Source organism: Anomalospiza imberbis, chromosome 6, assembly GCF_031753505.1.
Source record: "Anomalospiza imberbis isolate Cuckoo-Finch-1a 21T00152 chromosome 6, ASM3175350v1, whole genome shotgun sequence".
NCBI classification, from domain to species: Eukaryota; Metazoa; Chordata; class Aves; order Passeriformes; family Viduidae; genus Anomalospiza; species Anomalospiza imberbis.
The window spans coordinates 24,408,909-24,431,764 of NC_089686.1; the positions used below are offsets into that span (position 1 = coordinate 24,408,909).

General features: G+C 40.3%; 2 protein-coding genes across 11 annotated transcripts in view; one reads left to right on the forward strand and one right to left on the reverse strand.

Moving 5' to 3' along the window:
* Window positions 1–4,222, reverse strand: part of MIPOL1 (mirror-image polydactyly 1) — a 192,184-nt gene extending 187,962 nt beyond the window's left edge. The window contains exon 1 of one of the 3 annotated variants that reach the window (XM_068192885.1): window positions 3,724–4,222. The gene's annotated coding sequence lies outside the window, so the exon portion shown is untranslated. Of the gene's footprint in view, window positions 1–1,433; window positions 1,494–3,723 lie in introns of those variants that run through there. The other 2 variants (XM_068192884.1, XM_068192883.1) reach the window with 2 other exon arrangements.
* The window catches only part of SLC25A21 (solute carrier family 25 member 21), a 243,063-nt gene continuing 223,387 nt past the window's right edge, over window positions 3,181–22,856 (forward strand). For 2 of the 8 annotated variants that reach the window (XM_068192891.1, XM_068192895.1), the window contains exon 1: window positions 3,184–3,748. In XM_068192891.1, the coding sequence (XP_068048992.1) occupies window positions 3,682–3,748 (67 nt within the window). In that variant the 5' untranslated portion in view covers window positions 3,184–3,681. Of the gene's footprint in view, window positions 3,749–22,856 lie in introns of all 8 variants that reach the window. The other 6 variants (XM_068192892.1, XM_068192893.1, XM_068192894.1 and 3 more) reach the window with 4 other exon arrangements.

A 22,856-nucleotide genomic window follows, 5' to 3' on the forward strand; every position in this document is an offset into this window, starting at 1 on the left:
AGGGTGGGTGCAGAGCCAAATGCAGAAGAAACAAAGGATGGCAGCAGATTAAATAGGGAGTGAGTGGACAGGGGTGTAAACCTGTCTCGCCCAACGGGGGCAAACGAGAAACAGGATTGACAACCAACAGGGAAAGAACAAACCCAGACTGATGGGACCAAATAAGGAGAAAACAGGGAGAAGTGAGAAGACTGACAGGTACCTGGGGATCAAAGTGGCGGGAAATCTCGGGGTGAACAACTTAGGACAAACCACTGTGAGGGGAAAAATGGGGGAGTACAAGGAACAAACCTAACTAACTTTAATAAAACAACTGACTAAATAAACCCAAACCACAACATTGCAGCTCTGAGATCTTCTGAGCCAGAAAGCACATTGCTGTGGTTAACCGATTTTTCTTCCACAGCTAAAGCACTGCAATTTAAGACTGTTCTAACTGGAGTTAGAGCTTGCTGGAATATTCAAAAGCCACTACAGTGCTGCAGGACACTCTGAATTCCCAAACTCGGGCTGAACAAACTCCTACAGCAACCCAGCTCCAGTCACCTTAACCCCTTGAAGTTGTACCTAGACCCAGCTGTAGTTTTTCCACGGACAAACATCGGAAGGTGTGCTGTCTCAGGTTAAAGAGTCCTTTGGGTACATTTACTGAATGTTTTTCTCCCAAACTCTTCACACTGAGAAATCATAGCCTTTTTCCTCAGAAGAAATAGACCCTCAGATCATCATCAAGAATTCTGATTTGCAAGAATTACAACAGGAGCTGAGGTATACAGCTCATTGGGATTTCCTAAGCAGCTTTAAGTCATAAATATTAAAAAAAAAGCACAAACTTTATTTTGGCAAGTTCTTTTGGTGCAGTTTTTTCCTGTTTTTTAATGTATTACTACAATGCTGAGCATCTTCCACAGCTTGTTCTCATCTGACACTAAAGGTTCAGAACCGACCCCCTGAATTTGTTCGGGGCAGGTTTCATCTCGGACTTTTCTGGTCCCCTTCCCAGCGCTGCCCCTCTCCCGGGAGGCGGCAGCCCGTCCGCCCCTTCCTTTCCCGCACAGCCGCAGCCTCTGGGACTCCAAACCGCGCATCCCCGCGCGGCAAACTTGCTTCCCCCATCTCCAGCTGCGGAGCGAGCGGTAAGTCGGGCAAGCGGGTCATCCGGCGGCCACGGGGAGGTAACATTAACCCAGCCAAGGGGCTGTCACGGCACATGCAGCCAGTCAGTGGCGCAGGGGCCCGGCGGCTCGGTCCCGGGGGCGGAGGAGACCCGGCAGGGCCGCTTGCCCGCGGGGAGGCGCTGGGGGCAGAGCGGCCCGACCTAACACCGTCTCGGCGGGACGCGCCGCCGCCGCCGAGCCCCGCCGCAGAGGATGGGGCGAGTTCCAACCCGAGCGCCGCGGAGCGGCCCGGCCCCGGCCCCACGGCCCCGTTACCTGCGCGCTCCGGCCATGCCGCCGCCTCCGCAACAAAGCCGCGGGCGGACTGGGGGAGGGGCGCGCGCGCCCGCCGCCCTCGGGAGCGCGCAGCGGCGGGGCCGCGGCCCGGGGGCGGGGCGAGGCGGCGGGGCCGGGCGCGGCGTGCTGCCGCCCCGCGGGAGGGAGAGGCGGCGGGGCCAGGGCCGGGCGGGCCGCTGCTCTGCGGGTCTCTCCTGCCCGTCCTGCCCCCGCACAGAAAGTTGTGGTTTCCTTCTCGGGTGTTAGCGCAGGGGTGCTGCCCAGGATGGACGGAATTCCCTACTAAGGGACGCAGTAAGGACAAATGGAGAGACAAACCCCGCCAGGGATATCGAGGAAAAGAATGGAGTGGCGCTCATGTACTGGTTTCAGAAGAGGCCATATGGAAATAGGATTAAGCCTAGAAGTGCTTTAGGAAACCTGCACAGTGGGAAGGTTGCCCTTTGTGGGGGAGGAGGGAGGGATGGATGGAAAATAAGGGAGATGTGCCAAAGAGACTTCCAGTTGGGGAATTGAATTAGGGGGCATAGATTTGGAGTTTGAATACCGTGAAACAACCTTAATAGTTTCCTAACAATAGCAGAGGTTGTTTGTTTTTTTAAAGGAGCAGGTGTTATGCTACTCTGTGAACATCTATGTAACTTACATACATTCTGACTGTTATTCTCTTTGATGCAGGGACACATGCAGAAAACAAATCTATCTGACCAGTTTCTGCACTCTGACTCCAAATTCTCTTTGCTGTTGAAATACTGTAGCAAAGTCCACCTTAATATTGGATTTGATATTTGTACTCGAGAGAACATTGCACAAGGAGACCTACATCTCTGGAACAAAAAAGTGGTGATGCTTCAGCATCTGCTTTTTGATGATAGGGAACACCAGAGACTTGATAATCCAGGAGTATTTATTGAGCAGCATTATCAAGGAGCCAAACCAAGGGAACTAAGGCAAATGCTAATGAAACATTGAAGTTGAGATTTTAATTACTTAAAGGTCAGCACATTCAAGTTTTATTGATTTAAGGGAGTTATTCTGTGTTCCCACAGCAATCCGCACTCAGCTTCTATATAGATCAAAAATCCATGTTATAGTTTACTTGCTGATGCATTCAAGTGATAAAACTGCTATACCTATTATTCCTTTTTGCAATTAGGGTCTCGGTCTTTTAACATTTTATTAACACTTCTCTGTATATTTCCTACGTTCCCATCCTTTTCAGTATCAATAAACCCGTTGTTTTCCTCTAATCTTTGTTCTACGTTACAAAAAGCTACATTTCCTTTCAAGGCTGGAACCTCTAGTCAGTGAGCAACATTTGTGGCTAAATTATCACAAAACACTCGCAGGCACTCAGCAAACTTATGTATCAGAACAGCCCTATGAACCGTCTTGCCCTTGAATGGTTCTACCTCTGGGATGAGCCCATGCTGTCCCCTACGTTTTACTCGGGCATCTCCTGGAAAAGCAGACATTGCCCTTGCCGAAAGCAGTGCTGGGGGCTGTCGGCAATGGCGCTATGTCCCACCATTCCAGCCCGTGCCCTGTCACCGTTTTGTTTACTAAGATGGGCCCACAGGTCCATGTAATACATGTAATAGTTACTCTCCAAGTGGCAAAATACCCGCGTCCTTTAAACATCAAACCTTTAGACTAAGGGTTTTAAAAGGACAGTAGGCTTCAAAAAGACAGCCTGTGAGCCCAGCGGCACCACCGACCCTTCCTAGAAGTTGAGGAGCAGAGGATGTGGGGGTGTTAGCTGGGTCCCAGCAGCGATGGGGAAGCAGGATGTGCGCTGTATAGCACCAGCCCCGAGGCGGGAGTGTACGGCCCGAGCCAGAGCAGGCGATCTCCTGCCGTCCCCCGCCGACCCGCTGACAGTGCCACAGCCTCGCTTCCCCGCCCCAGCCTGGGCGATCGCAGCGCCGGCCGTCCCGGCTCTGACCTAAGAGAGAGAGGCTGCCGCTTTCCGGCTAGAAGCGATCGCCCGTAGCTACGAGTCCGTGCCGTGCCCGGGACCGCCCTCTGCCAGGAGCCGGCTGCCAAAGGCCGCCGCGGGGCCGCAATCCGGCGCCCCCGCCCCCGGCGTTCGCGGCTCGCCCTCCCGCCCGTAGATAACCGCGGCCCCGCAGGCTCTTCCCCACCCACCCAGCGCGGACTCGGCCCCGGCTCGCAGCCGCTCTCCAGGCGCCGGCTCCCTCTCGTCGCCGCCGCGGCGCGGGTAAGGATGGCTCGGCAGCCCCGGGGCTTTCTGCAGGAGGCCTCTCACCAAGTCGTCGCCGGAGGCTCGGCGGGTGAGTGTGCGCGTTCCTCGTGGGAGGGAAAGGTCTGCCCGTCCCCCGCCGGCGCTCCGCCAACTTAAAGCGCAGGCGGCCGCGCCGCCTCCCCCTCTCTGCGCTGCTCGGGCAGCGGGGAGCGCACCGGCTGAGCGGCGGCTCCTCCCCCGCCGGGCGGCGCGGGCGGGCCCCGGAGGCGACCAAAACCCGGGGGTCCCGGGGCAACTTGTGTAACGGTGCTCGGCCCGCCGGTGGGGCAGCGGGTGAAGGGGCGCTCCCTGGCTCCGCGGTGTATCTGCGCCACGCACGCCCTGCAGCCCCTCGGGCGATAAGAGCGGCGGGCGGGCCCCTTCAACGGCAGCAGCCGCCGGTGACCTGCAGCACAGCGGGCCCGAAGGGCTAGAGCCGCGCTCGAGGGAGTCCACGGCGGGGATCCGCCTCCAGCGACTGGATACGGGACTGAAAACGTGGTTCCCCTGCTCAGACGCCTTCCCCGTGACGCTCTTCGTCGCTGAGTTACAGAGAAATCAATGCAGGGCTACAGTGGAAATGCGTTTCTGTGGCGTTTTTGAAATACTTTTAGGAATGTCGACATTACTCATTCATTTGTAGTCTGTTTGTACTGCAAACTACAAACGTCAAAATCGTACACGTCTGTTTAGCAATGAAAGCGTTGCTGGTCAATTTCTTCAGGTTTTTACCTAAATCCCAGTGAAACTGAAATATTTAAGTCGGCCTGCAGTGGAGGGGATTTTAACACAGTATCCTGCTCTTTCAGTCTGCATATGTAAATCCTGTTAATATTCAACTATGTAGTGTGTTTTTAAGTGTTCCTTAGTGTTTCTTCCGAGGTCTATATGCTGTTTGTCATATTATGTTTTACATGAAAGAGAAGAGCTACATGGTAGTGTTGCCGTGTCTTATGTAATGCTTCAGTGTAATGTGCACAAGAAAAATTCTCCTGTGATTGAGACCTTTGTGGCCGTGACACTACATGTGAGCTGGTCTTCCATTCCCTCTAATTCCCCTTGTACCTCTAAATTCACTTCTATGCATTCCTGCCACCAACACACATTTGAGCAGTTTATTTTCGTGCTAGTGACTCTGTATGCCCTTTGTTTTCAGCCTTATCCTTTGACAATGAGAGATGTCATAGCAGAAGTGGAGAAGTCTGGTGTCCCAGTGTAATGTATGACTGCTGTCCCTGCCCTTCCAGTGTATTGTATGACTGTTTATGTAGCTTTTCTGCAGCTTTCGAAATTCTAAAGGTTTTTTGGATTCTGCTTGGTACCACCCCCATCTTTCTATAGGAGAGAATGGAAAGGTTTACTCTGTCCTAGACTGTTGAAAACTCGTCATACCTGAAGGGATACTGAGATGTTTTGCCACCAGATGTTTTGCAAGATGACAGATTTATCTACCCTTAGCAGTTGGCCTGTGCCTTAGTGATTCAGATTGATCTAATGCAGTATGTTACCATCCTCTGGCAGGAGCCTGTTTTTGCTACAGGTTCTCTTTGTAGAAGAAAAGGTTGCCTAACACATCAGTAAGAAAATTGTGATTTAGATAAATGAAAAATACTTGGTAATCTGGTAGGCATCTGTATTAGTATGAGAGAATTATCAAGGAGACTAATGATCTGCATGCCACTATCAAGGAGACTACTGATCTGCATGCCACACTTTCTAAAAAACGTATAATGTGAGAGGCCTCTTGTATCTAGTCCAGAGACATAATGTTAAAGATGCTGGCAACCTTTTGCTTAATGTCCTGTCAGGCAGGCAAGTTCCTTAGCTGCGTCACTAGCCTTAAAATTGTGCAGAAATTTCTATTAATTGGTTTTGAAATAAAACAGTAGTGATTTATTATCTAAGTCTGAACAACATTAAAATTGTACCAGGGTATTTTTAGATGTGTCTTTCAAATGGGAGCTCTAAAGTGTGTTAGAGGGAAATGACTGAAACTCAAAAACTTGCTTAACAGATGCTTAAAAATCAATGGTGGTTTTTTTCCTGCTAATTTATAGAGAAAATAGAAGGTAAAGGCTGGAGTTTTGAGGTCTTCATTCTAAAGGTTAAATTTCTTAGGCAAGTGTAGCTACAACATGGAAAAGGTGGAAGCAAGGAGAAAAGGATTGAGTTTATTTCCTGACCTTAGTTTCCCAGTATTACTTCGACCACCCTATATTGCTTTTGGCTGACTCTGCAGGAGGACATAGGACTCTTGTAGGTGTTCTGTTCTGTTTCCTGGCCTCAACTGAATGCCACAGACATCCTAGAGTGACTTTGCTATCTGTACCACAGCCTGGTATTAAGAAAGAAAACCAACCAATAAAAACAAACAAACAAGCAAACAAACAAACAAAACCAAACCAAAACCCACAAAAAACCAAACCAAACAAAAAACCCCATCAAAACAAAACAAAACCCCTCAAAAAAACCACCCCAAAAACCCCTCAACCCCCAAACAGACATAAATTAGTCTTAGTTAAGCTGGTTTCTAAGAAAGATACTATGAGTTGGACTCTGTCAAAGTAATGGTAGGAAAGTACTGAAGTGGTTGGGAATGAATGGCACAGCCGAATAGGTGTAATCGAAGGGTCAGAAATATTCCCTGCATAAGTAAAATGAGAGGTTATTTAGTATCAGCATGTCTGATGCAAAAGGATCTGATAAGAAGTAATTCTGCTAGGTTGAGTGGAAAATTATTAGAGATAAACCTAAGCTGGCAGAACAGGAAGAAAGGGATTTTTTGATGCTTTGTGGAAGATGACAGGACTTGTTCATGGACTTAATAAAGATAGGGGAAGAGAAAGAAAGAAAGAAAGAAATCATGCATGACCCCTAATTTACAGGACTGATAAAATGGAAGATACTGGCATGCTGGAAGAAGGAGAAAGGAAAGTATTCAGTGTTTTAAGAGAAAATATATAAGCATACCACTAGCTGTCAGAGGCATTGCGAAGTTAAACTTGACCAGCTCTCTGCTGTAACTGAACTGTAAAAGTCAAGCATGGCAGATCTCGTGCATACTTTGTCTGTGGCAAGGGGTGCGTCTGCTTTCATGTGGCTTGAAATCTGACTGTGACAGCACATTTCTCTCTCTCTCAGGATTTTTATAAAGGTACACAGAGAGAAGTGAAAGAGAAAACAATTTCTATTTCTGCTCCTTGTTTTTCTCTTGTAGAATGTGTTTGGAGAATTGTTTACCTAAAGCAAATGCTTAGTTAAATCATGGTGGATTGTTTTGGCATGGTGGCCAGTCAGATCCACCTGTGTCTGGACTCTGGCGAACAGGGTCATGAGTTGTGAGTTAGTTAGATATGGTAATTAAAGAAAATAACATGTAGTTTTTAGTATCTTTTATATAGTATATTAATGTATCATAGCATAATTATAATAAAGAAATCATTCACCCTTCTAAAATAAGACAAACATCATCATTCTTCCCATTAAGTTCACCAACATCTACAACATCTGACTTCATGTGAAATGGAAAGCTCTGCTTCCTGAGAGTGATTGAAATTTTAAGTATGAACAATGTCCTGCTCAGTCTTGGCTTATGTTACTTCTGCTGGCATTTTTTATCCCATCTTTCAGATTCCTCAGTGAAGGTTAATAGCATAATTCAAAATACTTGGTTTTGTTTGCTTGCCTGGGTGTATGACAATAGTGAGGAAAAGGACTTTGATTGAAACATAATTGGGACACTTTGTTAGTGAGTTCAGGCCCTTCTAGTACAGGGAACTGCAGGCATGCTCATTTTTTCCAGTGGTTAATTAGTAAGCTAAGGCATGTGTGGAATTTATAGCAAAAAAATTAAATGGAAAATCAACTCTAAACTGTAAGGATCATTGTGAAAAGAACAACTTGGGAGCCTCTGATTTCCTTGGATTTATAGCAATTCTTCATAATGTTATTTGAGAAGCTCAGTCAATGCAGGGTTCAAGTCACAAGAAGAATTTTTTCTCTAAAACACAAAGATCAAAAAAATCATTGTTTTGCCTGCCTGTATGCAAAAGGCAGAAGTTAAAACAATAGTGTTGAATACAAAGTCAATGGATATTTCTTTCTTCATAGAGAGGAACTGAGTAGTGCACTGTATGTTATGTGACACCCAAATTAGTTTGTCAAGACATACTTGTAACAGGCTGTTGAGTCAGTTTGAATGATTAAGTGCAAATGTCATAAACAGTTTCACAGATACCCATGGCACAGTGAAGGCAGGTGGCTGCATATAGTTATCCTGAAGATTTTAGGATGCCTCTGTTTGATACAGGTGTGTTCTTGTTTTTTAATAACAAAAGACTGCAGAGGGAAACAATTAGCTAAAACCACAAGTAACATAAATAAATTTTAATTTATATTTAGTTGTATGATAACCTCTCTTTCTTCCATACATGTACAAATAACTTATAAACATTTTAAATTTTGAAGTTAAAATTTTGAATAATTTATTTCATATATTTATTAAGTGATAAACAGATGACTTTTTTCAGATCTGTAATGTTTAACCAATCTTTAAGTACTTTTCTGCTGAAAATTCAGTGTGTCCTTTGCCTAATTCCATTTAATAAATGAACATGAACTGCAGAATTAATTATTGTAAAATGAATATGGAAAAGTCAGAACAAAATGAGCTTTAAAATAAAACAGTTACTTCATATGGATAATTCAGGCTGATCTCTTTTTCCCCCTGTTCTTCATATTTTCATGAAACAGCAGGGTTTCTGCCTCTCTGTACTTCTCAGCTTCAATTTTTAAAATAGTATTTAAATTTTTTTTAAAGAGTTAGGTTTCCAGCTGCATTGAAACCTAATAGGATTTGGGAGTCTAATTCTCTTAAGCTCCTTTGAAAGTCCAAACCTTTTCTCTTGAGAGATGTTTTATTTCAGGAGTAGAAAAGTTGATTAACCTGGATAGCAGCAACTTCTTTGAACCAGATCTATAAGCAGGAAAGCCACTTGTCAAACTAAGACTGTCAAATGCAGATACAGTATTAAAACCAGTGTTTGGTCTTCCTGTTGCGACAGGTATTAGGCAGACAAAAATCATTATAAGGTATGCTAGCCAGCATACTCTGTGAAACACCTTGGGTTACTTGGTCCCTATGAATGGGAGAGGGAGCATGATAGATGTACAGGAAGCATTTGAAACAGCAGGAAAATTGTCTCATTGTTCCCCTCCCCCTCGCTTGTTTTTATTTTTATGACAGTTTTCTGGGAATCAAAGTTGGCAAGAGTATTCCGTGGTTCCTTCGGTGCTTTTTTCTTCCTTTTAAGCTATCCAATGTGCATTCACATATTACTAAAATAATCAGTTAATGCTCAGAGGTCATTTCAACTACATTTAGCTACACATTGTAACTTTCTTGACTTGAAAACATAAAATTTTAAAGGGCTTAAACCTTCCTTTCTCCCTTTCTCTGAAGTCACTAAAGGCTGAAATATTATCTGAGGCCACAGTACATGCTTGGTGTCTTTCATTGCCTTGATTTGGTATTTCAGATGTTAGCGAAGTCTTTAAATTAAAAAGCTAAGGATGGGAAGCAGTCAAAAAAAATAATTTCAAGGAAACATTCTACAAGTTAAAGTACTCCAAAGGAATGCACTAGAAGCAACCAACTAGAAGACATTTTCTCTCCTCGTCTGAGAAATTAATAGCCTGCCAACCTGGTTTTGGACTTGGAGATATGGACAGGAGTTGCTTAGTTGGCAATATGGTGAGCTTTGGGTAAGAGAAGACCAAAATAAGGTTAAGTGTGTGTAAGCTATCAGATATCCAGAACCTCCTCCAGTATGTTTGTAGAAATTGGGAGGACATAGAAACAGTTGGGATGTTAAGACTTGGAAAGGAGGGAGTACAGTATTTGGGACAGTTTGACTTCAGCGGGTTGCTGGAAATAAGGAAGAGCCCCCAGGGAAGTTCCAAGAAACTGATGCTAATTTTGAAGCCAGTGTAGTTGAATCATTGGCTTTGTTCTCCTAAGCAATTCAAAACCATGCAATCTGATATTTTTAACATGGTAGAATATAGCTGCGTGCTGCAGACCAGAGCAGTGACCAGCAACTGAGGGTATGCAGAATGCCGTGGAATGAACCAGCTGAAGTTACCTTGTTAGCCATTCCCAGTGGAAATTTTTCAGTGTATTTTCCCACCTACTATAGCATTTCAAACTTTAGTTCTGTAACATTTTCAGTCTCTGAGTCTCCCCTGTTCTACCAGCTGATAATTCTAAAAATATCTGAATCTAAAAGAGATTGGACTGTTTGCTTTGTATACTTCTAACTGAATTAATTGTTATTGGGTTGCCACAGAAAACATTGTTTAATTTTAGTGGAAACTAATGAAATCCTCATGAGCTTTCATACATTTTGCTGAATTTGCAAAGCTGGCAGCTAGCAAAATTCCTCTAAATTTTCAGACAGTTAAGTAATTTGAAGAAGCAATACTCTTGCAATGTAGCTTTAGTTTAAAAGGAGCAAATGAAAAATGCAATGCAGAATCATGGAATTGTAGAGCGGTTTGGATTGAAAAGGACCTTATAGATAATTTAGTTCCAATCCTCCTGCCATGGAGAAAGATGCTACTCACCAGATCAGGTTGCTTAGGGCCCTATCCCACCTGGCCTTGAACAGTTCCAGGAGTAGGGCATCCGCAACCTGTCTGAGTAACTTGTTATAACACTTCAGTATCCTCTGAGTAAAGAATTTCTTCATAACATTTAATCAAAAACTTCCCTCTTTCAGTTTAAAGCCATTGCCTCTTGTCTTTTCACTATCTGTCCATATAAAAAGATCCTCTCCCTCCTTTTTATAAGACCCTTTATGGTACTGGCAGGCCACAGCAAGGTCTCTCTGGAGCCTTCTCTTCTTCATGCTGAACAACTCCAGCTCTCTTAACCTGTCTTTGTAGGAGAGATATTTCACTCACTATCATCTTTGTGACCTTCTGGTCCATGTCATTCTTGTCCATGTGCTGAAGACTCCAGATCTGGATGCAGCACTGCAGGTGAGGTCTCACAAGAGCGGGGGTGCAGAATCAGCTCCCTTGGCCTGCCCCCACTGCTCTTGATGCAGCCCAGAAAAAGCTGGCCTTCTGGATTGCGAGTGCACATTGCTGGTTCATGTCCAGCTTTTCATCCACAAGAATTGCCGAGTCCTGTTTGCAAGGCTGTTCTCAATGACTTCTTGTCTCAGCATCTACTCATGTCTCTCCTTGCCTGATCCAGGTGCAGCACCTTGAACTTGGATTTCTTGAACTTCATAAGGTATTTGTAGGCCCCCCTATCAAATTTGTCAGGTCCATGGATCATGTCCCTGTGTTGTGTCAACTGCACCACTAAGCTTCATGTCATCTGCATATGCGCAGAGGTCTCACTGTCTCTGTCAGTGAGGAAGACACTGAAGAGCACTGGTCCCAAGACAGAGCCCTGAGGGATGCCACACATCACTGGCCTCCACTTAGACACACGGTCATTGACCTCACCTCTGTCTCTGTCCAGAGGGTGTTTAGGGTGAACTGATCTCGTTTGATTGAGTCATTGCAGCATACTAGAAACTCATGAACAGCCATTTGGAGCTCTTAAAAGTGTTTCAAGCTAAGTTTGGAGATTTTATTTTAATGTAATAGCTTTTATATGGGGGTTAAGATATGAAGCAAATTTTACATGTTTATGTAACAGTGACAGAAACAAACTAAGAATCTTCATAATTTCTAACATGTTATGACACCTATAGTATGCTCAGTACTTTCTGTAGAAGCTGGAACTCTTGAGAAGAAGAATTTTTTGGTTGGTGGACTCAGATGCATCTCATACTAAACTGCTTGTTGAACCTGGGGCTTAAATTTCAGACTTGCTCTGGTACTCACTTGGTTTGAGAATCCTGCAGCAACCTCATAATTCCAAGTCTTTGTTCTAAATAGGATACACCGGGAAAAATGAGAAGTTGGCTGAGCTTTATATAGTCTGGCGTGTTAGCTAATGGGGACAAAACATTTTGTGCACAGAATCCTTTTTGGGTGTAATAAGGCACTTATCCTTCAGATGTGTATATGGTAAGCCTGACGGTGTTCAGAAAGGTTATCAATTCCCTGTTGTTTTTAGAGTAACAAGTTTTTTCTCAAAAACCTCACCCCTTATCTTCTACCCTCCACAAAAACACAAACCTGTCCAAACGACCAACTTCACCCGCAGAAAAGAGTAATGAAGTTATTTGCTCTCATTCGATCTACTGCCCACAAGATGGCAGTGCAATACTATAATAAGATGCTAATGTGTTTTAGTTTTTTTGGCCTTTTTTTCCTACCTGTGGCAGAGCGATAAAAATGTATGTTGAAGCTGTTGCAGATAAGAAGATAAACATATGTAATTTTGAATGACAATATGCGAAAAAAAAGCTTAAGGATGTCAAATAAATAATGATCAATAAATGCTGATAAGTAATGATCACTAAATGCCATATCTGTACCTCACAACCAATGGCACTGAATTAGACTGTCATTGAATTGAGCACAAGAATTGTAAGTGGTGCTATCTCACTGGTAAAGGTCAATAGATGTTTGTAATGCTAAGATACAATATAAATAAAAAACTTGGGCTATAATCAATATGCAAATAACTACTGATTTCCACAGTGAGAATTTTGAGTCTTGATTATTTTAATTTTAGCATAGAATTTATGCAATATTGCAGAAATGTCATCAAGCTCTCAATGCCAATCTATAACCAAAGTAAAGACTACTGTGTTACATACACACTGCTGTAAGCCTCTGTTAACTTCCTTCAAGTATTTGCAGGCATGAGACCTACAGCAAAGCATAAAAGCTTAAACATGCACATTTCTTCAAAATAAGCTATGAAATTTTCTTGTCAGATTTTAAAGTTAAATAATATTGTGGAACAGTGTATTATACATGTAAAAGCATGTAAGTAGTCAAAATAATTAATACTGGAACATGCCTGTTGTAAAATTTGTAGGCAAAAAATGCTTTATCTGCAGAGGCAATTCTGAAGCTGTTACAGATTCTGTGAGCCAAGATTATATTGACATAAAGAACAATTTTTCATTACTGTTTATTGTTTCATCAGTTATGCTTAGTGACTGATGTATATCTTCAAATCCATGTTAAATTGTTGTAACACAAAAGTTTATTATGCAGTAAGAATATAATTCTAACATATAGCAACAAAGCATGACTTTTGATAACAGTAGATGTGTTTTCTGTGGCAGTGTTCTAGAACAGAAGATGAAAACTGATTCTGGTTATTTCTGTGCATAAAATCTGGCCATTTTGCCTGTTATGTGATGATATTACAAATTTTCCTTTAACTGTAACTTAGTTTCTGTGACATTACCTTGGATGTCCTTACACATGTAAACATTCCTTTTTTATATTTGCTGCTTTTCCATTTCAAGCTAGCAGGGTGGGAGACACTCAAAATCATATCCTCGAGACTGGAGGAACTCATCTGTTATGATACTGAAATTCTCTCTGAAAAATGATTGTATTGACCTTTTCAGACTGGTTGAAGTATTATGATTAGGGAAGGTAGGAATGAAAAGAGGTAAAAAGGCTAAAGACAAGGGAAAAAAAAACCTTTTCAGATAGTGATGTGACTCGTAGAACCTGGAAGTTTTGAAAATCAGTATTGCAATATATGGATAATAGGGATGCTTTTAAGTATTTTCAAGCATCTCAGTCTTGATTATAAAGGCCTTAAATGGGCTCTTCTTCAACTGGATTTGAAAACATACAATTAAATTTTTTCCCCTTGGAGGAGATTAATTGATATTTGCTGCTTGTGGAAACCAACACTGGTCCTGTTGTAGGGTAAAGTAAATTAATATTGGTTTTTATAATATGAAACTCTCACTTGCTGATGTCTAATTATTATTTGTGCAAAAAGGTGTTAAATATCAGCAATCTTAAGATAGTATTTTCTCTACAGAAAATCTATACTAGAGATCAACTGTTTTGGATGTGTTCAAAGTAGAGTAGTTACAGGATAAGTGCTTCCCATTTTTTTCTACAGCATGTCTTATCCTGGCGAATGATTACAATTAGATACCATTGCACCAACATCTGAAACAGGTAATTAATGTTTCAGTGGTCTACTGTGGTGGTTTTCTGATGAGAAAATAACTGCTAGAGTCTGAATGTTGTTGAGAAGTCCCACCCATACAGTGGGGAAGGAAACGCAGGAGTAACTGGCCTTTAGGTCTGCTTTTCAATCACTGAACTAGACTGTTAACAGCTGCTTTTGTTTTCCCTCTGGATCATTTTCAATCCATCAATTTTTGTCAGTAAACACAGTTTATGGGTCATCTTTTAGTTTTTAGTCAATGAATCATTTCCCAGTTCAGTGTGTTATCCTAGTTTCCTGGACATTTTACTGTTTTTATTATACTGAAGTATGCAGATGTATGGCTGGTGCCCCCAAAGAGCAACACTCCCAAAACCAAATGAGAGTCTTAGTAGCCCTTTCAGTTTTGGAAAAATTTTGCACTATTTATTTTGCTTTGTCTTAGACCCAATTCTGAGTGGCTTTGCAAAAGGGTTAAGGTTTACTTATTTTTCTATTACTAATATTTGTTTCTTAATATTTAGTTAGAGGGTTGATTTTCAAAATTAATATATATTTTGAATGTGTAGTAAATATCCCTCAACTTTGTTTTCTCAGCTGGCTCCAGATAACATACTGAACTCAGTAAAACATGAAGGGCATGGTGAAAAAAAATGGTTCTAACTGCCATAATCAGAGACACAGAAACAAAATTTAATTCTTCATTACTGATTCTGTGGTATTTGATGTCTCTTCCAGCTTGTGGATCTATGTGATTAATTTCTGAATTTGAAAGTTTGATTATAATTTCAGTTTAAAACCAAATCTTATCCTCAGTATTTTGACATTAAATCCTGAAATGATGAACTGTAGATGTTTTAAGAACTAAACTATAAAGATGGTTCTCCTGATCTTTAGATGAATTTTTGGATCTGAGCCATGAAGTTATGAATGCTTGAGATTTGTGATGATACACCGGGGATTTTAGGTTGGTTACCTGTATGTTCTCTACAGGCAGGTTTGCAATGCTGGCTGGTGGTGTACACATGTACGTAACATAACCTCATGGCAATAAGTAGAAAACAAAGTGTCAGGGTCCTTATAGGTTTTTAAAAGAATTCATTTTCAAGACATTGTGTTGCTATTGATGCTGACTAGTGGCAGCACAATCTTGTGTGTACACCTTAATTCTGTCAGAATTGCATAATAGTGTGTAAAGCAAGAGTGCTTGCTTTGTTAATGCAGCACATTCAAACCATTGTGTCTGGTGCCCGTTTTAGGTGCTTCTGTCATCATATTCTTTGTAGCCTCTATTCGCTCTGGGTTGCTATACTAGTTCATCCTGGGATCAGTTCATCATCAAGAAGAGGAATTATTTAATCTCCAAGTCTCTGGTTATTGCAGAGCCAAAGCAATGTGACTTTTAAGAAAGTACTGTGTTTGCAGACAAGTGCTTAATTCTCCTCTCCTAAATGGGATTAGGATTCTGAAGGGGATTGGGGCTGTCACATTAAGCAGGGGGAACATGGCTACCACTTATTAATTATACCTCTTAGTAAAAATTTTACAAGGCAAAACTGTAATGCTGACTGGGTAATGAGACAGTTCTTGCTTACAACAGTCTTTGTGTTTTTTTTCTAAGCAGTGAAGAAAATAAGTATCAGTATACTATATGCTTTGACTGGCATATTGTTCCTTATTTTCAAATATGATGATGGCCATCCCAGATGACACAAAGAAAGCAAATCAATCTTTTCTGCAAAATTTCACTTTTTAATATGATGACAAATAAAGCTTATTGATTAAGCATTTGCAAAAGGGAGGAAGATAACATGTAGGCTTTCTGCAGGTATAAACCCATGAATGTTATTAGAGACTAGAATAAATGGAAAGTAATGTCTAATTTAGAGTATGAAACTCTTCTAAGTTAATGTCCATAAAGTTTAAATTAGTTCAGACTTTTCTTATTAGAATAAATGTTTCCTTTTAAAAAGCATGATAATCATAATCAAGACTAAATTTGTTCTGTTATTTATTTTCAAAATGATTGTACATGTTTAGCAGACATTTGATTTAAATCCCTAGGGATATATTGGAGACAGATGTTTAGATGACCTAATGTTTATAGTAAAGTTATATTTGGACACTCGATTAAATTTTCCTTAAAATCTTTCCATATATGTTAGATTGTGGAGCAGTGCAGAAAGTATTGAAAGATTTATGTTGAAAAGGTACTGCTTTATTTTTGAAGTAAGTTATTAGATTCAGTAGATTTTATTTCAGGCAACTGTCAAAAGCAGAAAATGTTTGATTATAAAACAGCATGTTTACAAATGAAAATATTGTGTCTTGTTGCAGAGCTAAATGGGAAACAGATTTCTTTAAAAGTTCATTGATTCAAAACCAAATTTACCAGGCCATTTATAGCTGCCTCAAAACTTGGTAAAGATTATGGTAGACCTTAAAATGCAGCATCAGTTGAAGACTGCATTATAGGCCATAACAGTTGCAAATGTTTTTACTACTTTCTTGTTTTGAACAAGTAAAAGCTTCTCAAGATGCACCCGATAGTGTGGATGACTATATTTGACTATATATGTGATAGTAAACAACATTTTGAAAACGTCAATATTTCATCATCATAATTATCAATATTGACCTATTGAGAAGGTATTGATTTACAGATGGAAAAATGAATATCCTCAGTCTTTTGAAGTTTACATATACTGGCTTTTATTGTGTTTAGTTAAATAAGCAAGTTACTGAGTTGCTGAATTTCTGCCATTTTTAACTATAACTGAAATATTGTACTAAGAGATGCATTCTTGTCACTGGCAGGATACTTTGTGGACTGATGCAAGTGTTGCACAAAATCACTATTCAGATGCTTAGCACTCAGCCTGCAAAATAACCTCTGGCCAGATCTTGAGAACGTTTCTGTGGGACAGAATTTTTTATTATTCTCTGTAATTTGTGATTAGGAAGGCTGATGTGGGCAGCAGAACTGATAAGTATTTTATGCAGAGTGGACCTTGCTAAGTTTAGGCAGAACATGCAGCATTTTTCTGTAATCTCACTGAGGTCTGCTGCGTTAGAACTGGAGTAGCCCTCTTCTGGGAAAAACTGAAATTGCAGTATTTGGAGCCTCTTCTTTCATGTAGGAGTGGTTGTTGGGTCAAGAGTGGTATAAAAATCATGTTTCACAAGGGGAATGAAAGGAGATCTCATCCTATTCCTGAAAAAGGAGCTTTCATTCTGTCTTTTTGCTATTAGATGAATGTACATTAATCATGGGCAGTAACTGTTTTGTACAGCATGGATCTAATCAAAACCTAATGAATGAATGTGCAGTACCTATGTGACAGAATTTACTGTAAGCAGAAATAATTTTTCTTTTCTTCCTGAATTAAGATTTGGGATATAGATTATAACTCTGGAAAAGAAATGGAAAAGTATCTTCTTAAGACTCCCAAGAAGCAAAGAGTGGTCATAAAATTGGAAGAGATAGCCTTTAAAAATCTTCTGAAAATGTCACTTGTCAGTTGTTGGTGTGAAGATAAGGAGCAGTATAGAATGAAATTGTAAAAATTTTCCAGATAAAGCAGTTTTACAGTGTTGTGGTTAGATTTGTCTACACATAGATTTTCTAAGCTCAGAAATGTTCTTTAAAAGTATTGAAAGACTATTGATCAGTTGATGCATAACACTGTTAATTGCACTTGTCACTTGCTTAGTCTTGCAGCGTGAGTACTTGGAACTCGGCTGAAATAACTTGGGCAACAACTTTTATGCTTGTGTAGTGTAATCTTGCCTTTTGTTACATAATGGCTTTTCCCTTTTTTAATGTATGTTTTTCAGTGAGTGGAAAAAATAATGGCTTTCTTTTTAAATACTCATGATCTTCACATGTAATATATACAAAATTTGACTATTTTTTTCCTTTATTATGCATGAATTACCTTATGCTACTTGAGTATTTTCCCTGAAGACTTCAGTTGGTTCAGTTGCTGAGGAGTGATTAGTCTTCTCTGGTGCCTCAAGAGAGACACCTGCAAGGAGAGTTAGACAGTTTTATTGGGATGCTATGAAAGTTTTATGCTTGTAACTTGTAGAGAAACCGGGAAAAAAGCCCTGGGAGCAAGGAGGATGAGGTTGTTTTAACTTCCTTAATGTGCTCTTTTTATTATAATTTTTTTTCCCTTTCCTGTAGTCCTTTGTAGAAGTAGCAAGGACCCTAAAGACTAAATGCTGCTCTGTTACTCAGACATGTTTGCATTCTGTGTGCTGAATAAGGATAACATCCTTGAGAGAAAACCACTGCTGTCAAGTAGAGATGGTATCACAATCATTAGCTCAGTCCTAAACTGGGCTTTTTCTGTTCAATCTAAATCTTGTTAACATCTAAATCTTTATTTCCTACATTTTAATTAATCTATAATTGCACCTAGAACCTTATTTGAAAGTCTATGAAGAATTAAAAAACTTAGAGAGAGACAATGTTCTACAAATTCCTTTTCAACAATAGGGCTGGAACCTTATCTACTGCAACTGGAATTAGGGATAGCTTGCCTTGTCTTTGTTTTGACTACAAACTCTATTCTGGTTAAGAGATTAAATTCAGAGAGAGAAACAAATTGCTGCATTACATTTTGTATGATGATTGAACTGTTTGTAAAAATCGAACATACTTTATATGTATGCTAATTGTTTTGTAAACATTTCAATATTCGAGTTTGTAGTATAAATAGTTTTGACTATGGGCAAGATTTGGACTGCTTGCTTTCTGTATAAGCAAAACCTGGGTGCTTCTTGCTCACTGAACAATTCAGAACAGACCTAGGTGATTTGAGTCCAGGGAAAGAATTTGGAGCTTCCTTGGCTTAGCACAGGAAACCAAAGAACCAAGAGTTCTCTCTTCCAAGAGTTTGGGTTTTTTTCACTTGGTGTTTTTGTGGTATTTTGTTAGTTTGTTTGAATTTTTGTTGGTGGTGGGGGATTTAGTGTTTTTTTTGTTGTTTTGTTTTTTTTTTTTTTTTACTGGGGGGCTCTTGTTTGTTTTTGGTATTGCTTTGTTCATTCTTGCTCTCTTCCTAGGTCTTTGAATCTTGAAATAATTTTTTTGCAAAATGGTAAAATAGTACAGATCAAACATGAGAGAGTGTAGTGGTACATGAAGTATAAAACTGGTGGTCAGTTAAGTATTTTGAAAAGAGAAATAATGGGTTTACTGTTTTTCTTTCTGGACTCTAATACATTAACTTTTCATGTGTACTTTCAGAGGAATTTATACCTCATTTCTAGAGGAACTGTAGGTACCTGAACCATGAGATTGATCAGTATCCCAATTCCACTGAAATCAATGAAGTTTTTCACTCCCTGAATCTCTTCTGAACTGTCCTAGATCTGTATCAGGTATCCTGTGAAGTCCAGCATGTTAACATGCTCACTACTAATGCCAGGTGGCTACTGTATGTATAAAGAAATAGACTTGTTGCCAAATTGTTTTTCTGGCTGTGGGTTTGAACTCTCTGAAGTGTCCAGTTGAAGTCGGGCAGCAGCTTTCTAAGCATTGCAGTGCCTGAGCTGATGTCTAGCTGGCTACCTAAGATCCCCTCTCACCCAAGTAGTTGAATCAAACTCTACAAAAAATGCTATTTTTTAAGTTACTTGTAAATCTGAGATAATCTGTTAGGTTATGTTTCTATGAAATCTTGCACAAGACGTGTACTGATATCCCCACCTGTGTTTGGACATTTGGATAAAATATTGGAAAACTTTAAAATAAGTAATTTAAAATAAATACCTCTGGATAAAATGGCTTTTGTGATAGCTAATTAATTATATTTGTCTTATAGTTTACATTCTCTGTTTATATCTGTGGGGGGAAAAAGTATTTCTGTAACAGGCTGTAGAGATCATAGCTGAAAAATCTAGCAAACTGAATTTGTACTTCTAAAATGTCAAGTACCCCTGGATCAGATGTAATGTGTTTGGTAATAACTGCTGTATGATGCACAGAAGACCTCCATAAATCTGGAAAACTCATAACTCTCGAGTCGTGTATGCAACAGTTTTGCATCCAACAAATTTAAACTTCTGCAGGAAAGGAGGAGAGCTCTTCTGATGTACCACTGGTGTCTTTTCCCATCACTCCTTTCATGACTGCAGTGTTCTCAATGTATGTTTTCTGTCCTGTTCTAAAACTTCTATTCTCAAACTTAAACAAAATTCTTCATAGCATTTCACTTCTTTTACCCAAGTTAGGTATGTAAAGTCAAATTGATGCCATTGTGCTTTGGACCAGGCTTCACTGGCCTTTTATGAAATGATCTGGGGTGAATATCTGGAAATAGTTTATTTCTGATTGGTGTACAAATGGTAGTCTCCACTGACATCAAGTTCATGGACTCCACCTCTCCTGATTTTATTGTACGAAGTGGGCTAAAACCTAAGCAGTCTTCTGTCTGAGCCTATTTATACTTAACTAACAGTGTTGCTTGCTGGTTTTGACTTCATTTTCTAGTCCAGACTTTCAAACTGTGATGTAAGGGAATTCATTGTGAATTCATCGTGAATTCATCACATGTGATGTAAGGGAATTGTCGCCGGTTGCCTTAGAAGTTATTCTTTCAATAATACCTGTGACTTGTTAAATTTCTCTTGTTTTCTATTGAGATTTGCATCCCCTGTATGTTGGTCATCTCCAGCTGGCTCCCAGTTGGAGGCTGAAGTCTGTCTTCTGGGACTGGATTGAGCATAATTTTCCTTCCATTGTTTAGTGTCCAGCAAATGTTTGGTGTTTTTCACTCTTTTTTGAAGGATAAAGGCTGGCAGTGGTCTGACAGTCCTAACATCCTTCCAGGTCTGTTTCTATTTAATGGAAGTAAAATTTATTTTGCTTTGCTTCTGTTCAGCAAATCTGTCTTTTTCTAGAACTTTGATGGCCGTGCTTTGTACGTGGACGATGAGATGATTGAGATATTTTTCTAAAACATGATCTGTGCCAAGCAGGATCTAAGTGGCAGGATGCACTGACCATACAATTGTGTGCTTTGTTTTCCTCTGTGTTCTTGCCAGAACCTTGATGGTATTGAACCTGATGATGGGGAGAATATTTGTCATCAATGATCTTCTCCAAATTACCACCTTGTGTATATAGTTAAAGTATTCCTTTTTTTCTACATCTACAAACTAGGTAAATAGTTGAAGGCCCTAAGCTTTTCCTATACCTTTTGTAGCCAGTAGCTATATTCTCTCAGTTCCTTCTGCTCATTCTAATGCCTAAAGCAATAAACTCCCAAGCTTTTTAGACTGTTTCTTGAAGAAAGTTCCCTATGTACTAAACATGAACTTTCTGTATGTTGAACTTCCTTGTTTTCTGGAAATTTCCTGTCCAAACCATGCCTTGGCTAGATTAGTCTTGTGTGCTGTTTGTATACCAGCACTTTTCAAAACTAAAACACCAAATAGGGTGCTTGTCAGTCTGATATTTTGTAGATTTTCCATTTATTGTTTACTTTTAAAATTAACTTGTATTATTAATGGGGATAAAGTTCATGAGTCCTGTTTTTTTCCTTAGCCAAAAGCTACCTACAAGAATGTTTTTCTCATCATCTCAATTGCTTTCTCATCTCATAGTTGTCATCTCAGTAGCTTTTGTGTCACTATCTGGTGCCCAGATTCTGGGTGCACTTAAGTTGACAGTATATTCTTCTGTTGCAATGTTCCTCATTGACCTATGAAGAAGAGAGGTGGTACTATTTTATCTATGCCTGTTCATATTGTGCCAGCAAACTCTTTGAAATGATGTTGACCTTTTAGGGAATTCATCCAAAGAGCTTAAGTGGCAGAAACTGAATTTCTTTTGATAGGATGGTTTTCTGTCAGTTTATTTGCCTGAACTGTGGGAGCTGGCAGGGATTCCCAGACAGTGGCAACAGAGTAGGTAATGGTTCTGGTAGCAGCAGGCTCGTGTGATTGCTCACCTGTTTGATCAGGCTGCAGTGGGTGCCAGGAGCACTTCCGCTTCTGAACTTCACCCACGGCTTAACACACATCACCAATTTAATTTGCTTGCTCAGTTGTGGTAGCTAATGAAGCTGTTTGTCACCTTCCATATTTTCCCTTGTAGGACCTGCTTTTCAGGTAACCTGAAGCTTTAACAAATACCATTAGAGGAAGATGCGTATTCAAATAATCCACAGCAGGAAAAAGGACTTTGCTCAGCTTTGTGTGAGGATTAAGAGGGAAGGAAGGCTTTACTCTTCTTTTTTTCTTTTTAATGTTTTTTTTTTGTTTGTTTGTTTGTTGGTTTGGTTTGGTGGTGTTTTTTTTTTTTTTTTGCTTGTTTTTTGGTTTTTTTTTTTTTAGTTTTTTGTAAGAAACCTTAATAAACTCTTCTTTGTAATACTGGTTTGCCACTGAACGTATACTAAACTGAGTTAAGGTCTGGGGAATGTATATCAGGCTTCATATTTTACTTTGCTCTGAGTATAACCCACTTTAATGTACATGAGGTGGAGAGCCCCAGCAAGCTGCATCTATGGCAGTTGAGTCAGTTGTCATCTGCTTCCCAGCATGTAAGTCCATCACTAGAAGAGCCAGCACATCCAGAACACTGACAGATAAAACAAGGCATAAGACACTTTCAGATATGCCTTCTCTCTGATACCAGTCACCTGATGTCATGGACAAGACAGGACAGGCTGAGAGCTTGCTTACTCTGCCACCTTTTGGATTTGCGACTGTTGAGTTTGATGGTTTTCGGGTATACTGCATTGGTTGATTAAAATTATTTTTTCTGCCTGATAGTAGATCTCTTAATTTGCTCTCAAAAGTTTTAGCATCCTTTACATGTGCTCTTGTTCACTATATTTTATAATCTTTTCACTAGATTATGTGTGTGATACTTGTACTTCAGCATTTAAGGTGGAGATGGCAGTGTTGTGCTTCTCTGCTGTCTTTTTTGGAGACAAAAGCAAATTTCTTACTGGGATGCTCAGGCTGTTATATTTTTGCTGAGATCATGTATTCAAACAGAAGCCTAACCATGCGGGGGGGT